The 17919-nt window shown below is 35.3% G+C and overlaps 2 protein-coding genes across 7 annotated transcripts; one reads left to right on the forward strand and one right to left on the reverse strand.

Annotated features, from left to right (window-relative positions):
• Positions 1-3235: 3235 nt before the first annotated feature.
• On the reverse strand, positions 3236-6734 carry LOC142519910 (uncharacterized). Of its 5 annotated transcripts, none has more exons than XM_075622924.1 (4): positions 5880-6734; positions 5504-5729; positions 4152-4541; positions 3237-4020 (listed from the first exon to the last, which is right to left on the reverse strand). In XM_075622924.1, exons 3-4 carry the CDS (start codon positions 4512-4514, stop codon positions 3445-3447), a joined length of 939 nt encoding a protein of 312 aa, XP_075479039.1. In that variant the 5' UTR covers positions 4515-4541; positions 5504-5729; positions 5880-6734; the 3' UTR covers positions 3237-3444. The 5 variants fall into 5 exon arrangements, 3 of the variants coding, with proteins under 3 accessions (XP_075479041.1, XP_075479039.1, XP_075479038.1); XM_075622923.1 differs by having other exon boundaries at positions 4152-5196; XR_012813814.1 differs by having other exon boundaries at positions 3241-4009; positions 4152-5196.
• A 1018-nt stretch (positions 6735-7752) lies between these two features.
• On the forward strand, positions 7753-15327 carry LOC142517970 (ubiquitin carboxyl-terminal hydrolase 14-like). 2 transcript variants are annotated; one of them, XR_012813440.1, is made up of 21 exons: positions 7753-8092; positions 8554-8725; positions 9103-9215; positions 9355-9691; positions 10344-10438; positions 10777-10910; positions 10990-11046; positions 11153-11230; positions 11967-12021; positions 12094-12135; positions 12208-12288; positions 12678-12876; positions 12968-13016; positions 13093-13221; positions 13370-13458; positions 13546-13635; positions 14146-14310; positions 14419-14540; positions 14665-14788; positions 14920-15150; positions 15230-15327. XR_012813440.1 is itself a non-coding variant. In XM_075620511.1 (20 exons), exons 1-20 carry the CDS (start codon positions 7997-7999, stop codon positions 15096-15098), a joined length of 2406 nt encoding a protein of 801 aa, XP_075476626.1. In that variant the 5' UTR covers positions 7753-7996; the 3' UTR covers positions 15099-15327. The 2 variants fall into 2 exon arrangements, 1 of the variants encoding a protein (XP_075476626.1); XM_075620511.1 differs by having other exon boundaries at positions 14920-15327.
• The last annotated feature ends 2592 nt before the right edge of the window (positions 15328-17919 follow it).

Raw genomic sequence — 17919 nt, forward strand, 5'->3', positions numbered from 1 at the left:
GTGTTCTGTAGTGTGTGGATTTGGACGAAGGGAGCAGAGGAAAGCCGGCTTTGCCGCTCTAGATAGGGGATGGATCGAGGAGATTGGATTTAAATTTAATTCGTATCCGAAGGAGACAAATTTCGGAGACAAATATGGAATTTTATTACACAGAGAAATGGGATGCTGGCTTTTATCCCACATATTTTTACAACAGTCCTGTTTTCACTTGGAAAACATTGACTTGTTTTCTTATCCGTACATGTGTTTGCTGTCTCCCAGAAATAATAAAATATAAACTTCCAACTGGTCCAAGATGAAGCCCAATCTTTTAGAGCATTTAGATTGGATCTAGGCCTAACCAAGACGGGTCAAAGTTTGATCCGATCCGCCCAGCCCACCACATCACGTCTGTATGCGAAAATGGATGGAACGGCTCAAGTAAGGCTCATTCATTGGAAGGTAAAATGATATCTAAAATAATTAATTTTTTTTTTTTAAAAAATAAAAATTCCAGCACGTGACTAAACATGTACCCATTGGCACCGTTTGGTTTCTTGGTTAGTATAAGTAAGGAAATTTAGTAAGATTGATAAGTAAAGTCAAAGTTTTGGATAATTATTTTATATTGGATAAGATATATTATGTTTGGTATTCTTACCAGTTGGATAATAGATTGTTGAATAAAATTGGCAATACCCAAAAAGCCCTTTTCTCTTTATTAAATTTATTATATTCGATCCTTTTGCTCACCTTCTTCAATCCTCTTTCTCTCCACACCAGTACCCTACATACGGCTTCATATTTACACAGAACACTTTTCTTTACAAACGCAAGTATTTCTTCGGCAACTAATCGTCTAAAGGATCTGCCGGGAAGGAATTAGTCTCCACTAGTGGCAACGAATGTTCCAATTCGGTGAGTTAACACAATTACTTTTAACAGATTTTTGTATTATTCTATTTTTTCGAAATGAAACCCGAAATTCCAGTTTAGATTGAGTGTCCCTTTGTTTCGCGTCTTAGTCTGATTATATGTTACTGTTGTCATCTAGCTTAATTTCATTACGCTCCGATCATTCGCGAAAATTTCTGGTCACTCATATCTGTAATTTGATACCGTATCTGCCCTTGATATTGTCTTGTTCTGAAACCTAATTTTTGTTCTTATAAATATGTATATTTCAGTAGGTCACTATTTATTTCATGTATTTAATAAGTTAGATTTAAATAATTACATGGTTTTATTCTGTATTGTGAGTTAATGTGTTAAATTATTTAGTGTTATGGAGACAAAGCCTACTCCTCAATGTCAGTGTTGCAATGGGTTGATGCTCTTACGGAAAGCTGGTGATCAATCCACTCGTCCGGGTGAATTTTACTACATATGTTCGGCAGCTCTTAACCATCGAAACAAATTCATCCTGGTATGACCAGTATCAAGGAAGTAACGTGATACACAAAAACAACATGTCAATGGAATATACTACGGGCTCTTGCAGTGGTACGAAGCAAACATGTATCAATCACAAAGGTCCCTCGACGCAGGAACATTCATTTAGTCAAGAGTGTTACCCAAGGAAGAAAGAATCAATCGCCCCCACAAAAGAATTTGTTGACATTGCTACTGACGTAAAAGAAGCAACCGGAGACAATAGAAAAATGGTCCCGAAGCCCATGCATATTTATCAGATGATATTTGTTGTTGTTTCGGGTGCACATGTTGTTTCGTAAGTGTGTTCCTCTTATTCCTACTATTGTGTGTTATTTTGTCAAAGTAAGATAAGTATAAATATTTGTAAGATCTCTGCTAGTTGTACATGTATGTTGTATCATTCATTTTGAAGTAGAATGATTCAATGTTAGTTATGAATATCACTTGTTGGTTTTGAGATTTTGTATTTTAATACAATGGAAGCAAATCAGTGGGCCTTCAATGACTTGGTAACAATATTTGTGATACTAGTTTACTCCCTCGAACTATCATACAGTGTATCAATATATCATTACCATCACTAAACATTGATTCAGCTCTTAATTAACTTATAATATGAAATATTTGGTGTTGTCTTGTGTTGATTTGGTCGATCATTTTTGGACTTCTCCACACCAAAACAATTGACACATATAGTAGAAAATTCAATGCTTCTCCATTTGCTGCTGTAATGCATTTAATATTTTTGTGGTTTCAATAGAGATGGGACATTACAATTAATATTAGTTGTCACACCCTGCTAGTGAGGAACAGATTACATGGAGTTAAAATATTGGTAGTAGGTGCACCATCATAAATACATGAATTACTTCTATTTAAGTCTTTCTTTCCTTGGTACTCGGACATGCAAGCATTTTGTAACACCACAAATGTAGTTGAAGAAAAAATGTCTCGAGATTTGGAGGTGTCATCTGAGGAGTCGGTGAATAGCACTTACAAATATGTATTCCCACATGTTATTGAGCTTATATCAAGTGATGATGGAGCTGAAATCGAGATTATAGTAATTTCATCGGACGATGAGAATGATCTCAAAAGCGATGAAGATGTCATATTGGGCTTCCCAACAGCTACGCCTCCAACAACACGTAAGTTTGATGAAATTGTTCCGCCTACTGCTGTTAATGGATTACTCTCTACCAACATTAGTGGAGATTCAACAGCACTACAACACAAGGGTATGAAGCCTAAGATGGTTAATGATCTTGAGGGACAGAAAGTTATAACAGATGCAGACAATGATGGCACAAATGAGCACGTTGTTGGGGCATTGGCTGTGAGAGAATCGGTAGAAATCAAATGCTACGAAACCCCGAAAAGTGCTATAAACTCCAGTGGCTGAATGTTGCATCCGTCACTAAAGTTAATTAGTTTTGGAACCTTTTTTGTTGTTGGTTTTCACCAATTTGTCTTGGGTACAATGGTGCGTAATGCTGTTGTGTATATAGGCAGCAATGTTTTTGTTTTTGTTCCAACAATTGTACATACTAACCCAAGATAATGTTACTGGTTCCAAAACATGAAATATCAAGTGCAAATTTTTTTTCTCAATGTGAACAATCGGAAAGGGCATATAACCTACTAGTGCAATTTCATCATATTTCCAAAAGAAAATACAGGTACAAAGTATTACATTGTCAAATAAGTTTCATCTACAAAATATGCCAACGGATTTTTCAATGTCAACCGTCGGAAACGACGGTAAATTAATAGTGCAATTTCATCATATTTCCAAAAGAAACTACAGATACGAAGTCATACATTGTCACATAAGTTTAATTTACAAAATATAACAACGGTTTCTGAAATAGATGATCAAAGCAACTAACTAGACCATTCCACACACAAAATAGATACTGTGGTAGTTAGTTGAACACAGTCATGCACAAAATACAAAACAATTTCATCCCATTTCAAAACCTTTGTCAAGTCCAATGTATGAAATGTAATTTAAACTACGTTCTTCTTAGTTCAATCTTCCTTAAGTAGCCTTCGAACCAACTTCAGCCTTGCATGTTGAGGAGCTTTAAACAACAGATTCTGTTGCTTTGGATTTTCTGCTAGCAATGCAGCCGCAACAACAATTTCATCTGGTACTAGTTCGGGGATTGATTCTAGCACAGCAAATACATCCTTTGTTGCGTTTACCGTGTCATACTCAACACCAATTCTCTTCACAAACTCGTTCATCACAGCTCTTGACATCTCAGTGAAATTGTTAATGGCATCAATGAATAGTTCTTCACCATCTGAATGCTTCTTCCGTTTCTTAGTGTTTTTTGATTTACTACCAACTTTGTTCACAGATGGAGCATTTGACACCGACATGGATTCACATGCTTCCTCACACTCCTGGAGAAGAACATTCGGTCCAATTTTGTCTTCGGGCACAATATCATTGTCATCAGTCATGTTTAGTACTCCTTGAAGGGCCTCAACAAAGCTCTCAGCATGCTGTCCCGTTGCACGGTCATTTCCAAATATTTCGCACCAATCGGGAAAATAGGGCCATGTTTTGTATCGCCACGTACGAACACTGCTATCAGTCTATTGTATATTGCAGATTAAATAGTGTACAAAATTAAAATTTAAATGAAAAATAGCATGGAGTTGCACACTGCACATAGTTATGAAGTAAATAAAGAATGCAAAATGTAAAAATTTCAAGTGAGCTTTACCTTCACAAATGAATCCCACGTTTCGTCAGTTGCTTCAATCCTCTTCTCTGTTTCATTCCAGCCAATTCCACTCCTGCTAAGCATTGTTAACAAAGAACCATGAGTCCTTTTCCAGACATGTACCTTTGAGTTAATATGTGTGTTCCCTCGTAAATCGGTGTTTGGAAAAGCCTGGACAATAGATTTCTCTAAGACAGTCAAGTATCCGCAGCGAAACCCATTTTCACTCTTCCATCCAGTATTCACTAGTTCTTTAAGTGCCTGAATGAGGAATTCATCCTCTTTTTGTGTCCACACTCGGCGAATTCTCTCAGATTTCTTAGCGGTGCTAGTTGCAGTAGCAATAGGTGAGCTAATATCCATGATGACTAGAACAGTTTATACTAATCCCTGTACAATGCAGAATTATTTACGTAGACAATTTTAGTCGAAAAATGGAACCGCCATACATAAATTTATTTAAATACACAACCAACATCGAGTTTTACATATCAAAAATATAAAGACAGAAAACTTCAATCACAACAGAAAACATAAATCAACAACCGTTCACATATTGTCTAAAATAGCACAAATACAGAAAACTACATGAACAACATCATTTCTCAGTTATTATGGTACATAGACAGTGCTAGGTTTTCCCTCCATGTGTCCCATGCAGGAGAAGATTCAACATTGCTAATGAAGTCAAAATCTCCGGTTTCTGTAAGTTCAACATATGACTCATCATCTACATCTACAGGGTCATCTACCATTTCGGAGCGAATGAAATTATGTAGCAGAATACAAGCCATTACTATACGGTTCTGAACTTTCAAGGGGTAAAACGATGGGCTACGAAGAATAGCCCATCGTCTTTTCAATAACCCAAATACTCTTTCAATAACATTACGAGCATGACAATGTTTAGAGTTGAAAAACTCTTTGTAATTTTGGGGTGCAAAAGAACCGCCCACCCACTGATCCATATGGTATCGAGTTCTCCTATACGGCGTCAAGAATCCTTCAACGTTTGGGTAGCCATTGTTGCACAAGTAATACCAACCTGACATTTGTCAATAATATTAAAAGTTAGCGACAACAAATACAAAAATACAAAAGGGACCTACCAACAAATTATATTTCTAATCTCATTATGAAATAATGTGCGAGAACTATCATTTCATTGATTACTAATTAAAACTTGAGATATTAAATAAATTAATATTAAATGATATTACAACTATAACAAAAAACGTGTACATAATAAAGTCGTAAATAAGAAAATAAGATATCAAACATGTTCATGTAACAAAACATATCCAAAAAAATATTTATACTCCATACTGAAATTATGCGAGAGTAGTTCGAACCTCTGGGAATTTTTAGCCCATCTTGGCGATTAACTGCATCACGTAGAACACAAGTGTCTGCCGCTGATCCTTCCCATCCGGTTAGTGCGTAAATAAACTGCATGTCACTATTGCATATCCCCAAAACATTTATTGATGTTGTTCCTTTTCTATTTCTGAATTTCGCTTTGTCTTTATTTGGTACTTGGACACTTATATACGTTCCATCCAAAGCACCCAAACAACCCTATAATGTATGTTGTTCATATACTTCAAATTAGTCGCAATAACATTTGTGGTTGCTAGTCTTCATATCATGAGTTTAAATGCATGACGTCTAACTAATGAGTTTTAGAATGGATGCAAATAAATGGTGATAATGAGTAAAGACACTTACCTTGAACCATTTCCAAGTATTGTTGGAGCAAGTATCATCCACAGGAAGTGATTTGACAAGTAGTAGGGGGTGTAGTTTCAGAATCGAACGGAGTACTTCGTGAAAATGAGAGCTCACTGTTTGTCCACTTCGTAAATAATCATGACCAATCACTCTATCTTTCTTGTGATATGCTAAAATAGATAAAAACATTGCCACCTTCTCCTCAATACGAACATATTTCGAATCCACTACGCCACTGACATTTTTTACCAAATAACAAAGACGTGAAAATGCATTACGATCCATTCTCAAATTCGCAACACACTGCACATCTCCTAATTCAATAATCCTATGTAGATGGTTGATTTGAGCAGGTATTCTCCCAGTAACATTATAAGACCGATCTCTTCTACGGTATCTACGAGGCGACCGTGCTACAAACTTCGTAAAGAAACGTATTAACATCACTAAGAACATGAAGGACCTGCTCAAATGTTGGTGTACCGCTACAAATGTTGCGATGTGCCGATGTACTTCAGCCATGACAGAAATATTTATGCCACAAGTTCAAACCATTTAAAGTGATCTACTAAAAAACACGAAGACCATGTAAAAACTTATATCGCAACAAGTATGTGTACAACAAAAAAATCCATAAGAATAAAGTAAATATAATACGAAAATGTAACGATACCAACACAAATACATATAAAAGTGAACAGAGTAGGTTCTTCCTTCGGCGTCTCGGAAAAACACAAACAAAATAAGCTGATCTTTGTAAAAATGCAGGATACGAAAGTATCTAACCCTTTGTAAGAAGATAGTAAGATGGCTTCCTGTGTTGTTCTTACAGGAATTTCATGGATGTTGCGTTCCAGTCTACAGCTGCGAGAAGAAGATAAATGAGATTTGTCGGTCAATGTTCAAAATAAATGCTAGGGCTTCGAGGGTAAATCGGTAAAATGTGTTCGTGTACTTCATGTCACTGTAGATATTGGCTATAATTGTGTTGGGCTCCATTTAGTATTACTAATATCTTCCACACAGTGAATTGTAACGGGCCCATACACAAACACACATGCGTTGTCATCGTACCAATCACGGTACTAAATCTGAAATTGACACAAATAAGCCACTTATACATGTTACCAAACGGTGCCATTCAGTATTGGGTTTTCCTTTGTTAGCGGGACTTCAACTTGTAGTAGTTTCTTGGGTTGTAAAAGTGGACTGCGCGTTGGGGAGTCCCTTTGTGGCCGTCATTTTTCCCCAAAATGGCCCGTCAGTTTAAAAACAAATAAATTTAACAATTTTTGTGTGAAAACCATATTATACAATTTAAATTCTAAATATCCGTTTGGAGAATATTTTTCACACACCAAATAAAATCAAAATCAAACTTAATAGTTTTAACTTTATTAAATAATAATCGTTAGAAATGTTAAGATTGATGCTTGAAACTATCTGAATATAAAAAATTAGTTCAAAGTAAGGATTGTCCAATTTCATTTATATAATTTCGAAGTTATTAATCTAGTCGATGTGAGATATTTAACATACTATCTCACGCCTATTAATGAACAAGTGGATCGTGAAGTTTATTAGATATTATCATATGTTTCATAGGGCCGTCAAATAGATATCGGTAGTGGGTTTTGACTCCGATATCCTGTTAAAATTAATATTTAACGTAATTCAACTTCAAAAGTTTATTCAAATGAGAAAATTATTTAATTCTATATATCCAACTCTCAACAATTTTATCAAGAGGATTTGAAATTTAACAAGAAACAATAATCGTCTAATGATCGAAATGTGCGTTGGTCGTGGTTTAAATTTTTTGAAATTATGTATATTTGTTGATAAAACTAGGAGTGATACAGCGCCTCCAGTAAGGTAAGTAGAGAGACACAGGACAACACAAACACGCCAACAGGACTGGAGACTGCTCTCGCTTTTGCTTCTTTCTCCTTCTCCAAACGTTAGGGCAAAGAATATACTCATTAATTTTATATATATATATATACTATATATATATATAAAATATATAACCAACACACACACTCTATTCTAGTATACACCATTTCGCCGCCTTACCGCATACTCTCAGATATCCAGTCGCTGCAATTTGTTCTATGGATTTGCTTCGATCGTATCTCTCTCGGGTTCGGATCCCTGAGCCCACTAACCGTATCTACAAGGAGGAGTGCTGCATTTCTTACGATACTCCGGTATTTATTTTCTCCTTTTTCTTTTCATGCTTTGCTTTTGCTTTTAACTTCTCCTATTCTTCTTTTGCAACTAGGGATTTTGTGCTTCTGAGTGCGGAGTTGTGTTGTTTTTGCCGATTATTCTTTTTGCTTGGCGTTCGGATACTCTGTTTGTGAATTAGGGTTCATAAGATGCTACTAGTTGAATCTTTCGGTCCGACTTCTGGATCGTAATCGACATTTGGTTTCATATAGTTTTCGCTCCCCTAATCCGCTTCAGCTTATTATTATTATTATTAATAATTTATTATTATTATTATTATGCATTGTGTGATGGAGGAGTTACCGAGCAATCTGTTTCTATCAGTGTAAGCTGAAGTGCGTCACTGCTTGCCCCTCCTCCATCGAGTATTGTAATTTAGAAGGTGGATGACCTGTGCCGCTATTTTTATGTATGTGATATTGTTTTCATTTTTTTCCAGAAATCAGATGGTGGATTGTTCGTGGATATGAATTCGTTTCTTGCTTTTGGCAAGGATTATGCCGGCTGGAACTACGAGAAGAGTGGAAACCCTGTTTATCTGCACATCAAGGAGACTCAGAAGCCTGTATCTGAAGACAGGCCTTTAAAGAAACCAACACTTCTAGCCATAGGTACTCAACAGATTTTACGATATTCTTTGGTTTCTGGAGTACACGTAAAGATGAGGTTCTTAGAAAGACTTAATGATTTGTTCATTTTATTTCTAATCACTCGTGCTTCAAGGGGGGAAAGCAAAATAATTTTCACGTAGAATTTAAATTCTGAATTACTTCTCAGCGGGTGCAGTTCAAATGATTGAAGATAATACCCTTTTGGCTTTTGGCATGTTTTCTTATTGTTTTGGATGTGCTATGATATCTCTATGTATGTATTTGGCTCATCAAGTGCTTTACTCTAGCAGATTCTAGAGTTTTCTTTGTTAATTGTATGCTTTATAGCTGTACCATTTTGAAAAATAGTTCCTTGAGTTACATTTTTCTATTTGCAGGTATTGAAGGAGGATTTGACAACAATGACCCAGAATTTGAAACAAGCTATGAAATAGTTATTTTGCCAGATTATTTGACCCTTCCTTTCCCATCAGTAGAGTTGCCTGAAAAGGTATTTCTTCCCCTTCGTGTATTACTCACATGTTATTTTGTATTGTGAAAATCTTCAGATAATCATCTAGATAAACAATTTAATGAACGATGTGAAATACACAGTCATAGTTTTTAGGTTTTTTGTGTCTGTCTTGTAGGTTAGATTAGCAGTTGATTCTGTAATCATGAATACGGGCGCAGAAAAGAAAGATCAGGTTGCTGCCTGGACTGCTGATACAAAAATCATCAGTAAACATGCTATGGATCTGAAACAGCTTGACAATGGTGTTGTAGTTCCTCCATCTGGTTGGAAGTGTGAGAAGTGTGATAAGACTGAAAATCTTTGGTTAAATTTAACAGATGGGTCAATCCTTTGCGGTAGAAGGAATTGGGATGGAAGTGGGGGTAACGACCATGCTGTTAACCATTATAGTGTGACTAAATATCCATTGGCTGTAAAGCTTGGAACTATAACCGCTGATTTAGAGGCAGCAGGTAATGCCTACTTCTCTTTGTTATCTGTAGCCTCCTGGGGATTTATCATACTGTTGTTACCCCAATCTTCATAAAAGATACAATAGTTTTATTTACGACAACCACGTAACCAAGTTATCTTGTTTGAAACCGATGCCCTTTGTTTCTCATTGAATGATGTCATATTTGTATGGCATCACGCCGTCACCTATATTGGCACCTGCTTTATCTGTGGGATGATGGGTAAATTTAATCGGCAGATAGAAGACCTTGATATTCCAATATGCTTATTGTACCAGTTTTTTTTTTTAGGCGTGGACGTGTCTTTTGTTTGTGGTGGTGCCAGCGGTCGGGGGATGGACTAATCGTCCAGGCCCTGAGAAAGCGTTTGGGTTCCCCATATTACATGCTATGATTGGTTTAATGATATTCCAAATGAGGGTTTTTGATATATTTATGAAGATGTTCACTCTCATACTTGCTAATTTTCACTCAAAAATCTAAAAAAATTTCTTCTTATTTTTATTTATATCAGAATGTTGTTGGAGCTGCGGAACTAGTTATAACTGCTCTTTGTGGTAGATGTATTTGAGAGACTGTTAAGAATCACAACGTTAACATGCTCGCCACCATTTTCAAATATAATCATGAAATTCAAATTTTGGCAGCTCAGATGTTTACTCTTATGACGAGGATGCAAGTGTTGTAGACCCACTTCTAGCACAACATATGCAACACTTTGGTATTGATTTTTCATCCTTGCAAAAGGTATGAGTAACTTTAATTCATTTAAAAATTTATTTATGTTATTTTTACAGAATCTAGAACTCTGTCCTGGCCCTCCCGAGTCTCCCGGGCATTGTGGATGTTAGAAAATATGATGTGCTAACTGCATATTAACTCTTTGTTTCCTTAAATAATCTCTTTTTGGTCAACTTTTGTTTGGACTCTGTTGAACTTTGCTGTTTATTTATTTATCTGGTTCGTTAAATATCCTCAAATAATAGTTAGTTGTTTGTTTGTTTTCCTAATTAAAATAGCCATTATTATTGGCATCATAATCCTAATTTTTGTTACTTGATAAATTTGACTTATTCCTGTGCTAGACTGAAATGACGACTGCTGAGAGAGAACTTGATCATAATACCAATTTTGACTGGAACCGCATTCAAGAGAGTGGAAAAGAAGTTGTACCTCTATCTGGGCCAGGTTACACAGGACTTGTAAATCTGGGCAACAGGTTGATTATTTTTATTGTAGAGTTGCTGAAATCTCATGCCATTTATTCCTTCTTGGTTCCTGAACTTTGTTATTTGCAGTTGTTACTTGGCTGCAACTATGCAAGTTGTATTTTCTACTTATAGCTTCTGTTCACGGTTAGTTGTTTGCAATGTCTTGAAGAAATTTAGCTATTCTTAGTGTAGGCCGCCACATCTTATTCTCTATCTGTTTACTTATTTACTTTTTTGGTTTTCCTTTTAGATACTATAAGCACCAAAGTTTGAAAGCAGCTTTTGATATGGCTCCTGCTGATCCAACTGTAGATTTGAATATGCAATTGTAAGTAGCTAGCCTTCATAAACAAAATAATGAATATCCTAGTTCGGTTGTACTTGGTGAAAAGTGTTCTGTCCATTTTTCTATTGTTTTGCAAATTAAATTCTTTGTTGATTGGAAACTGCTTCTTTCCCATACACAGTAGGATAATGGATTTCCTAAAGCAGTTGTACTTGTAATGCAAGAGAAACTAAATTATTTTATCAGAATTTTAGGAAGTTGCAATATTTACGTACTAGTTGATCGTCCTTCCTGGATGTTTTAGGTGATGTATTTTTGGCACATAAATAAAGTTTCAAGTCATCTTTTACGAATTAATTTCAAGCTTTAATGCATCAGATGTTTTAATCTTTCAATTATGTTGAATAAATTGGGTTGAAAGGTAATCATGACTCGTCTATTAGATGTGTGATTGGGGTTTTTACGAGGATTGATTATTTAGAAAGGTAAAAGGTTGATGTTGAGGTGGTGATACAGATCAGCATGACTATCAAAAGTTTAGTGGATTCTACAGCCCTTAAAGCTAAGTTTGTGTTGTCACTCCATAGGTCGATAATTGATATGAAAATGGTTGTTTTTAACTCTTGAGCTAAAATCTGTTGTTGCCCTCGTTTTCAACTCTTGGATGTGTCTTCTATGGTGCAAGGAGGTTCTTGTCTGATTGTACCAGGCAATATTGAAGAAAGAAAATTGCTGTTTCTACCATTATTTGATTAAACCTATTCCTTTTTCTTTGCAGAACAAAGCTAGCTCATGGCTTACTTTCTGGTAAATATTCAGTTCCAGCTACCAAGGTAAGTTATGCCATATTCATTGAAACTTTATTGTTTTTACTGTGGGTAACATTTGGCAACTTTGTTATACAGAAAGACAATGCAGGCGATGCAGACGGCACTTCATTAACTGCTGTAAGGATCCTTTGACTGCTTCCGTTATATGAATTCTGGCTCTCTAATCCAGGTTGTTTCTCTATCTTCCAGAAACAAGTTGGAGTTTCTCCTCATATGTTCAAGTCCGTTATTGCTGCAAAACACCCCGAATTCTCAACTACAAGACAACAGGTAGTTTATTAGGTTAAATGTTATTGTTAAGTTCATCTGTTTTGTGGTGAGACCGTGTGCACAGCTTGACAGGTAGGTTTTGAGTGCACGTGGACTGATACTTTTGTGAATTATTGGATCATGTTGTTGGTGAGACGATTCACCTTCAACATGTTTATCAGTTCAGGGGTACTGAATTTGTTATAAATGCCTTTTTCCATCTGTTGTTTTGTCTTGTATTATGATGCATAGTTGACTGACAGCTGCTTGTTGGTGGTTTGAGAGAATTCTTTTACGGAAATCTTTGTGTTGTGCTTGACAAAGTTGATTCCTGCAGTTTCTTCAGTCATTTTGTCTGTTATTGCTGCATTTGTTGTATAGTATAGATGACAGACATAAATTTTGTCTAGGATGCTTTAGAGTTCTTCATGCATTTTATTGACCAAGTTGAGCGGATTAACTCTGGGAACCCAAACTTCGATCCTTCAAAGAGTTTCAAGTTTGGCGTTGAAGAGCGATTGCAATGCAGCTCGGGCAAGGTTGCCTATAACAGAAGAAATGATTATATTCTTTCTCTGAACATTCCTCTCCATAAAGCTACGAACAAAAGTAAGTTTGTTTAATGATCACAAGTCTAATATAATGTAACTTTTCAAATAGTATATCCATTATTCTAACATCATGTTTCTTAAAATTCCAGATGAACTCCAAATTTTTGAAGCTGAGAAGGATGCTATGGGGAAGGAGCTGTGAGTTGGAATTCTCCCAAGCACCTATACGATCAGCTTCATCATATTCTTTGCTAAATATGTAGTATTCTGGCAGGGCATCTAATGAAATTGTTCACCCTCGCCCAAGGGTATCGTTGATGGATTGTCTGAATTGTTTCTCTGCCCCCGAGGAGTTAAATGACTTTTACAGCACAGCCTTAGATGCTAAGACTACTGCAATCAAGTGAGTTTCTCCTCTTCTTTTATTTTCCCTTATAAAAATAAAATTATATAACTATTTTTTTTGTTTCCTGAATTTAATTTTTGAGGCTGAATATTTGGCTTTTTATTTTTTTTCTGTATGTCTAAAATATTTATATTTGTCGCCACAGAACTGCAGGTCTGACTTCATTTCCTGATTATTTGGTATTGCACATGAGAAAATTTGTCCTCGACTCGGGGTGGGTCCCAAAAAAACTAGGTATGCGGTCGTTTATATTCGTTTCACTTGCTGAAAATAGCTATTGATTGGGAATGGTGGGTGACTCTTTTTGAATTGATTTCATAGATGTCTATATAGACGTTCCAGATATGATTGACATTAGTCATATGCGCAGCAAAGGTCTTCAGCCCGGGGAAGAATTGTTACCGGATAACGGTATGTCATTTCATCATTTTCCCATTGTCGATATCATTTTTTGTTAAATGCTTTCCTTTTTTCTTATAATTAATGGAACTAGTTATCGTCCTTTTATTGATTTGTTGATTGTTGAATGTCTGATCCTTCATTTGTTTCCTATTTTAAAAGGTGGTTTTTTATGTTACAGTATGTACGTATGATTCCAAATAGTTTGTGTGATTATAATAATTTTATAATATGTAGCTATCTCAATGGATCATCAAGGTGAGAAACTCTAATGGTGACCTTTATTTGATTCTTTTGTGATTGTTGTTTATATCAGTATTTTCTTACTAAGGAAGTAAGGATCATTAATGCTATTCAAAATTGTTACAAGGTCATCATCATTACTTAACTAGTATTTGGGAAAAAAATTATCCCTACGTTGGACCAATTAATCACAGACTGCTCTGTTTCATTAGCTGTTCTTTTGTTCCACAATACGCCTTAAAACTGTTGTTATTTTCAACCTCTCTGTTATATGTGCAGCTTCTTTAGATGACGGAGTGAAGACTGATGCTGATGAAGACATTATTTCCCAACTGGTGTCAATGGGATTTAATTATCTTCATTGTCAAAAGGCTGCAATCAATACCTCCAATGCTGGAGTGGAAGCAGCAACAAATTGGCTGTTTGACCATATGAATGATCCAGGTGATTCCTCTTCAAAATTGGATCTTCAGAGACAGTTTTGTAATATACTAATATAAGAGTTTCCTCATCGTATATGCTACACAAATTAATATCAGTTTTTTCTTCAAGATATTGATGAACCTATCATAAAAGAGCAGAAGAGTTCTCTACATATTGACCAGTCAAAACTTGATACTTTAGTATCATTTGGCATTGAGGAAGAAGTTGCTCGGAAGGCACTGCAGGCAACGGTAAAATACTATCGGCTAAATTTTTTTTGGGATACATTGTAGAGTTGCTTTCAGTAACGGCTAAATTTTTTTGGGATACATTGTAGAGTTGCTTTCATGTAACGCTCTCCATAATAATTTGCAGGGTGGTGATATCGAAAAGGCGACAGAATGGATATTTAATCCTCCTCCTGGTTTGTCAAATATGGAAACTCCACCAAGTAGCAGTGGGTCTGTGGTTGATGATGCTGTACCTGATGGAAAAGGAAGTTAGTTCCAAAATCCTTTAGGAATTTATAATCTCCTTCTGTTGATATTTCCTTTCTAGATTCTTATCAATGCCTCTACTTGTGCTTAAAGTAACTAATTTTGTGCTGAAATGTTTATGTTTCTTGTCCAGAATACCGGCTACTTGGGTTCGTAAGCCACATCGGCACATCTACTCATTGTGGGCATTATGTTGCTCATATCTACAAAGACGGGAGATGGGTGATTTTCAATGATGAGAAAGTTGGGGTTTCTCAGGATCTACCTATCGACATGGGATACTTGTACTTCTTCGAGAGATATGATGGTTGAAAAAAATTTTACGTACCACTGAGCATGTGGAGCATTTTTCTGAAAACAATCGGTAATATTCCTGGTTTTCTTTTTGATTGGTTTTGAACCGTAGTTAGGCCTAGTTGTGATAAACCATCTGATCCATACAGCCAGCGGAGACTCATTTGTTCACGATCTATATTTCTCCCATTGTCGTCGTATACCAATATTCTACTTGTTCAATCATCTGAGTTTGGTAATTGTCTTTCATGCTTATGGGTTGATTTTTAGGAAATCTACCATCTGTTACCTTTGCTTTCTTTACAATTGAACTCTATGCGTCAACTATTTGCAATTTAAATGACTAGATGGATTCATTTTGACAAACTCAACTAAAATCAATCATCATAAAATTTTCTAGTGAAATAGACAGCCAAATAGTTAGTTTTCATTTTAAAGTAAAAACTTGTGTGAGACGCTCTCACGAGTTGTATTTCGTGAGATGAATTTATTATTTTGGTCATCTATGAAAAAATATTACTTTTTATACTAAGATTATTACTATGGTTGATATATCTCACAGATAAAGATTCGTGAGACCGTCTCACAATAGATCTACTCTCATTTTAATTATTAAATAGTTTTTAAGTTATTTATTATTTGTTTTGTCCTTTTAATATTATGTGACAACTAGATTATAGGAGAATGAAGATTGCTGCTACTCATTATACCTTCATTGTGAATTTTTAATTATTTCATTCTTAGAATCCGCATATAGTTCAACAAATAAATATAAAGGCTAAATGTTGAGTGGGTTAATGGAATATTTACCAAATCACTATAAATCAACTAATTTATATATATATATATAACTAGTCATATTTGGCCTCCCAAAAAATAATCCAAATCCAAACAAATATTAAAAATTACACGCGAAAAGTAGTGTCGACATGTTCCATCGTAATATAACAATTTGTGTCAAACACATTACCTGTTTCGGAAGTTCGTAGCCAAAGAAAATCCAAAAAAACTCGTTCCTTTTGTGTCTGTATTGTATTTCGGTATTTGATTGATTGTTTGAAATATAGCGTAATTCTGCTTGGACGCATTTTTCATTTTCATGATTGTTCACCGTTTCAATTTTTTTAAAAAAAAATTAAATAACGCCACACTTTTATTTTATTATTCTTATACAAACCCTACATACCCTTTAAATTTTTTATTTTGTTTAATTTAACTGAAACGAGAAAGGAAGATGAAATTACATTTAAAAACAGAACAAATTCCATAAATCGAAATTTATAAACGCTTAAATTAAAAGTTTTGACTTTTTTTTTTTAAATTAATTCTTTTGATTTCTAAGATGTCAGCCAAGTTGAATTTTTTAACATAAACAATTAGAAAAACAACAGGGGTAGCGATTGGAAAGTAGTACATACGAGAAAGTACGACGTTACCAACATCTAACAAAGAAGCATAGTACAACAAATTCATACGATTGTACCACATGATTACAGCGCTTTATATGAAGAATGAAAAGCCCTAAGTTTCGTGAAGAGGTTTGAAAGCTCAAAAACGTCATTGAGTGCAGCGTTGATGATATCCCATCTATTCTTGGCGGATGTTTTTCCATTTTTGACTGTGGTTCTGTCAATGCTACACTCAATAACGTTTTTCATACTTTATTTGAAATCACAATTTATGGAAAGTTTTGTGGCTCACACTATCTTTCACTCTTTGTATAATTTCATCAAATTTATTCTTTGTTTACATATCAATCATGAGCATATTTACAATAAAAAGTAATAATTTTTTATGAGTTAACTAAAAAAAATATCTATCATACAAAATTGACTCATGAGATTGTTTTAGTTCTTGTGTGTATAATATTATTCTCCTCACACGGTGAGTCTATAATTTAACAGAATTATCTTACGATAAAAAAAATAATCAAGTGGCACTCACCAACACAGAATTAATATTTTAATGAATAACAATATATGATCATAGATAACCACAAAATTAACATTCATGCATAATATATAATATATTAAAGTTGAGTCTAATCAAATCTATATAAATTTAAAAATGATAACAAGAATATAAAAAATACACATCAAAGTCGTGGCCCATCGCCCCTACGTCCACTGGAACAAGTAATTCCACTGGGCATGCTATGCTAGGCTTCAAAAACCAGGGGCTTCTCGTCGCCTGTTTTCTTTACCAACTCACATCCAATTCCTTCTCGGGTCCCTCTGCATAAATAACAACCCTCACCATCTTTTTCTCCGCATCATCAAAACATCAATCGCAAAATCACCACTATTCGATCGTCGACATCTCTTGGAAATTTATCGATCATAATCAAAATATACAAAAGAATGAGTTCCGGAGGAAGAGCTTGGTTAGTAGCAGCAAGCATTGGAGCAGTAGAGGCCCTGAAAGATCAAGGATTCTGCCGATGGAATTACGACATCAGGGTCTTGCAGCAACACGCCAACAACAGTCTCAGGGCTTACCGTGCTACGGCCAAGAAACCGATCCCCGCACCGACTTCTTCTTCCATGGTTTTGAATAAGATGGTGGCAGAAGAAAGAATGAAGAAATCGGAGGAATCATTTAGGAAAGTTATGTACTTGAGCTGCTGGGGTCCTAACTGATACTTGCATTCTTGTTAGCCTTTATCATGCTCGGTCAACCAAAAGAATCAAAGTTAAAATTTTTCTTCTGAAAACTTTATTTAACCCTCATCAATTTTAGCATTTTTTATTTGATCCTTCACTATATATATTTCAAATTCTCCCACGGATGCAGAGTCTCAACAAGGACATGGACTGCTGTATTTTGCGAAACGGCTTCT

The sequence above is a fragment of the Primulina tabacum genome, chromosome 11 (assembly GCF_025594145.1).
Source record: "Primulina tabacum isolate GXHZ01 chromosome 11, ASM2559414v2, whole genome shotgun sequence".
NCBI classification, from domain to species: Eukaryota; Viridiplantae; Streptophyta; class Magnoliopsida; order Lamiales; family Gesneriaceae; genus Primulina; species Primulina tabacum.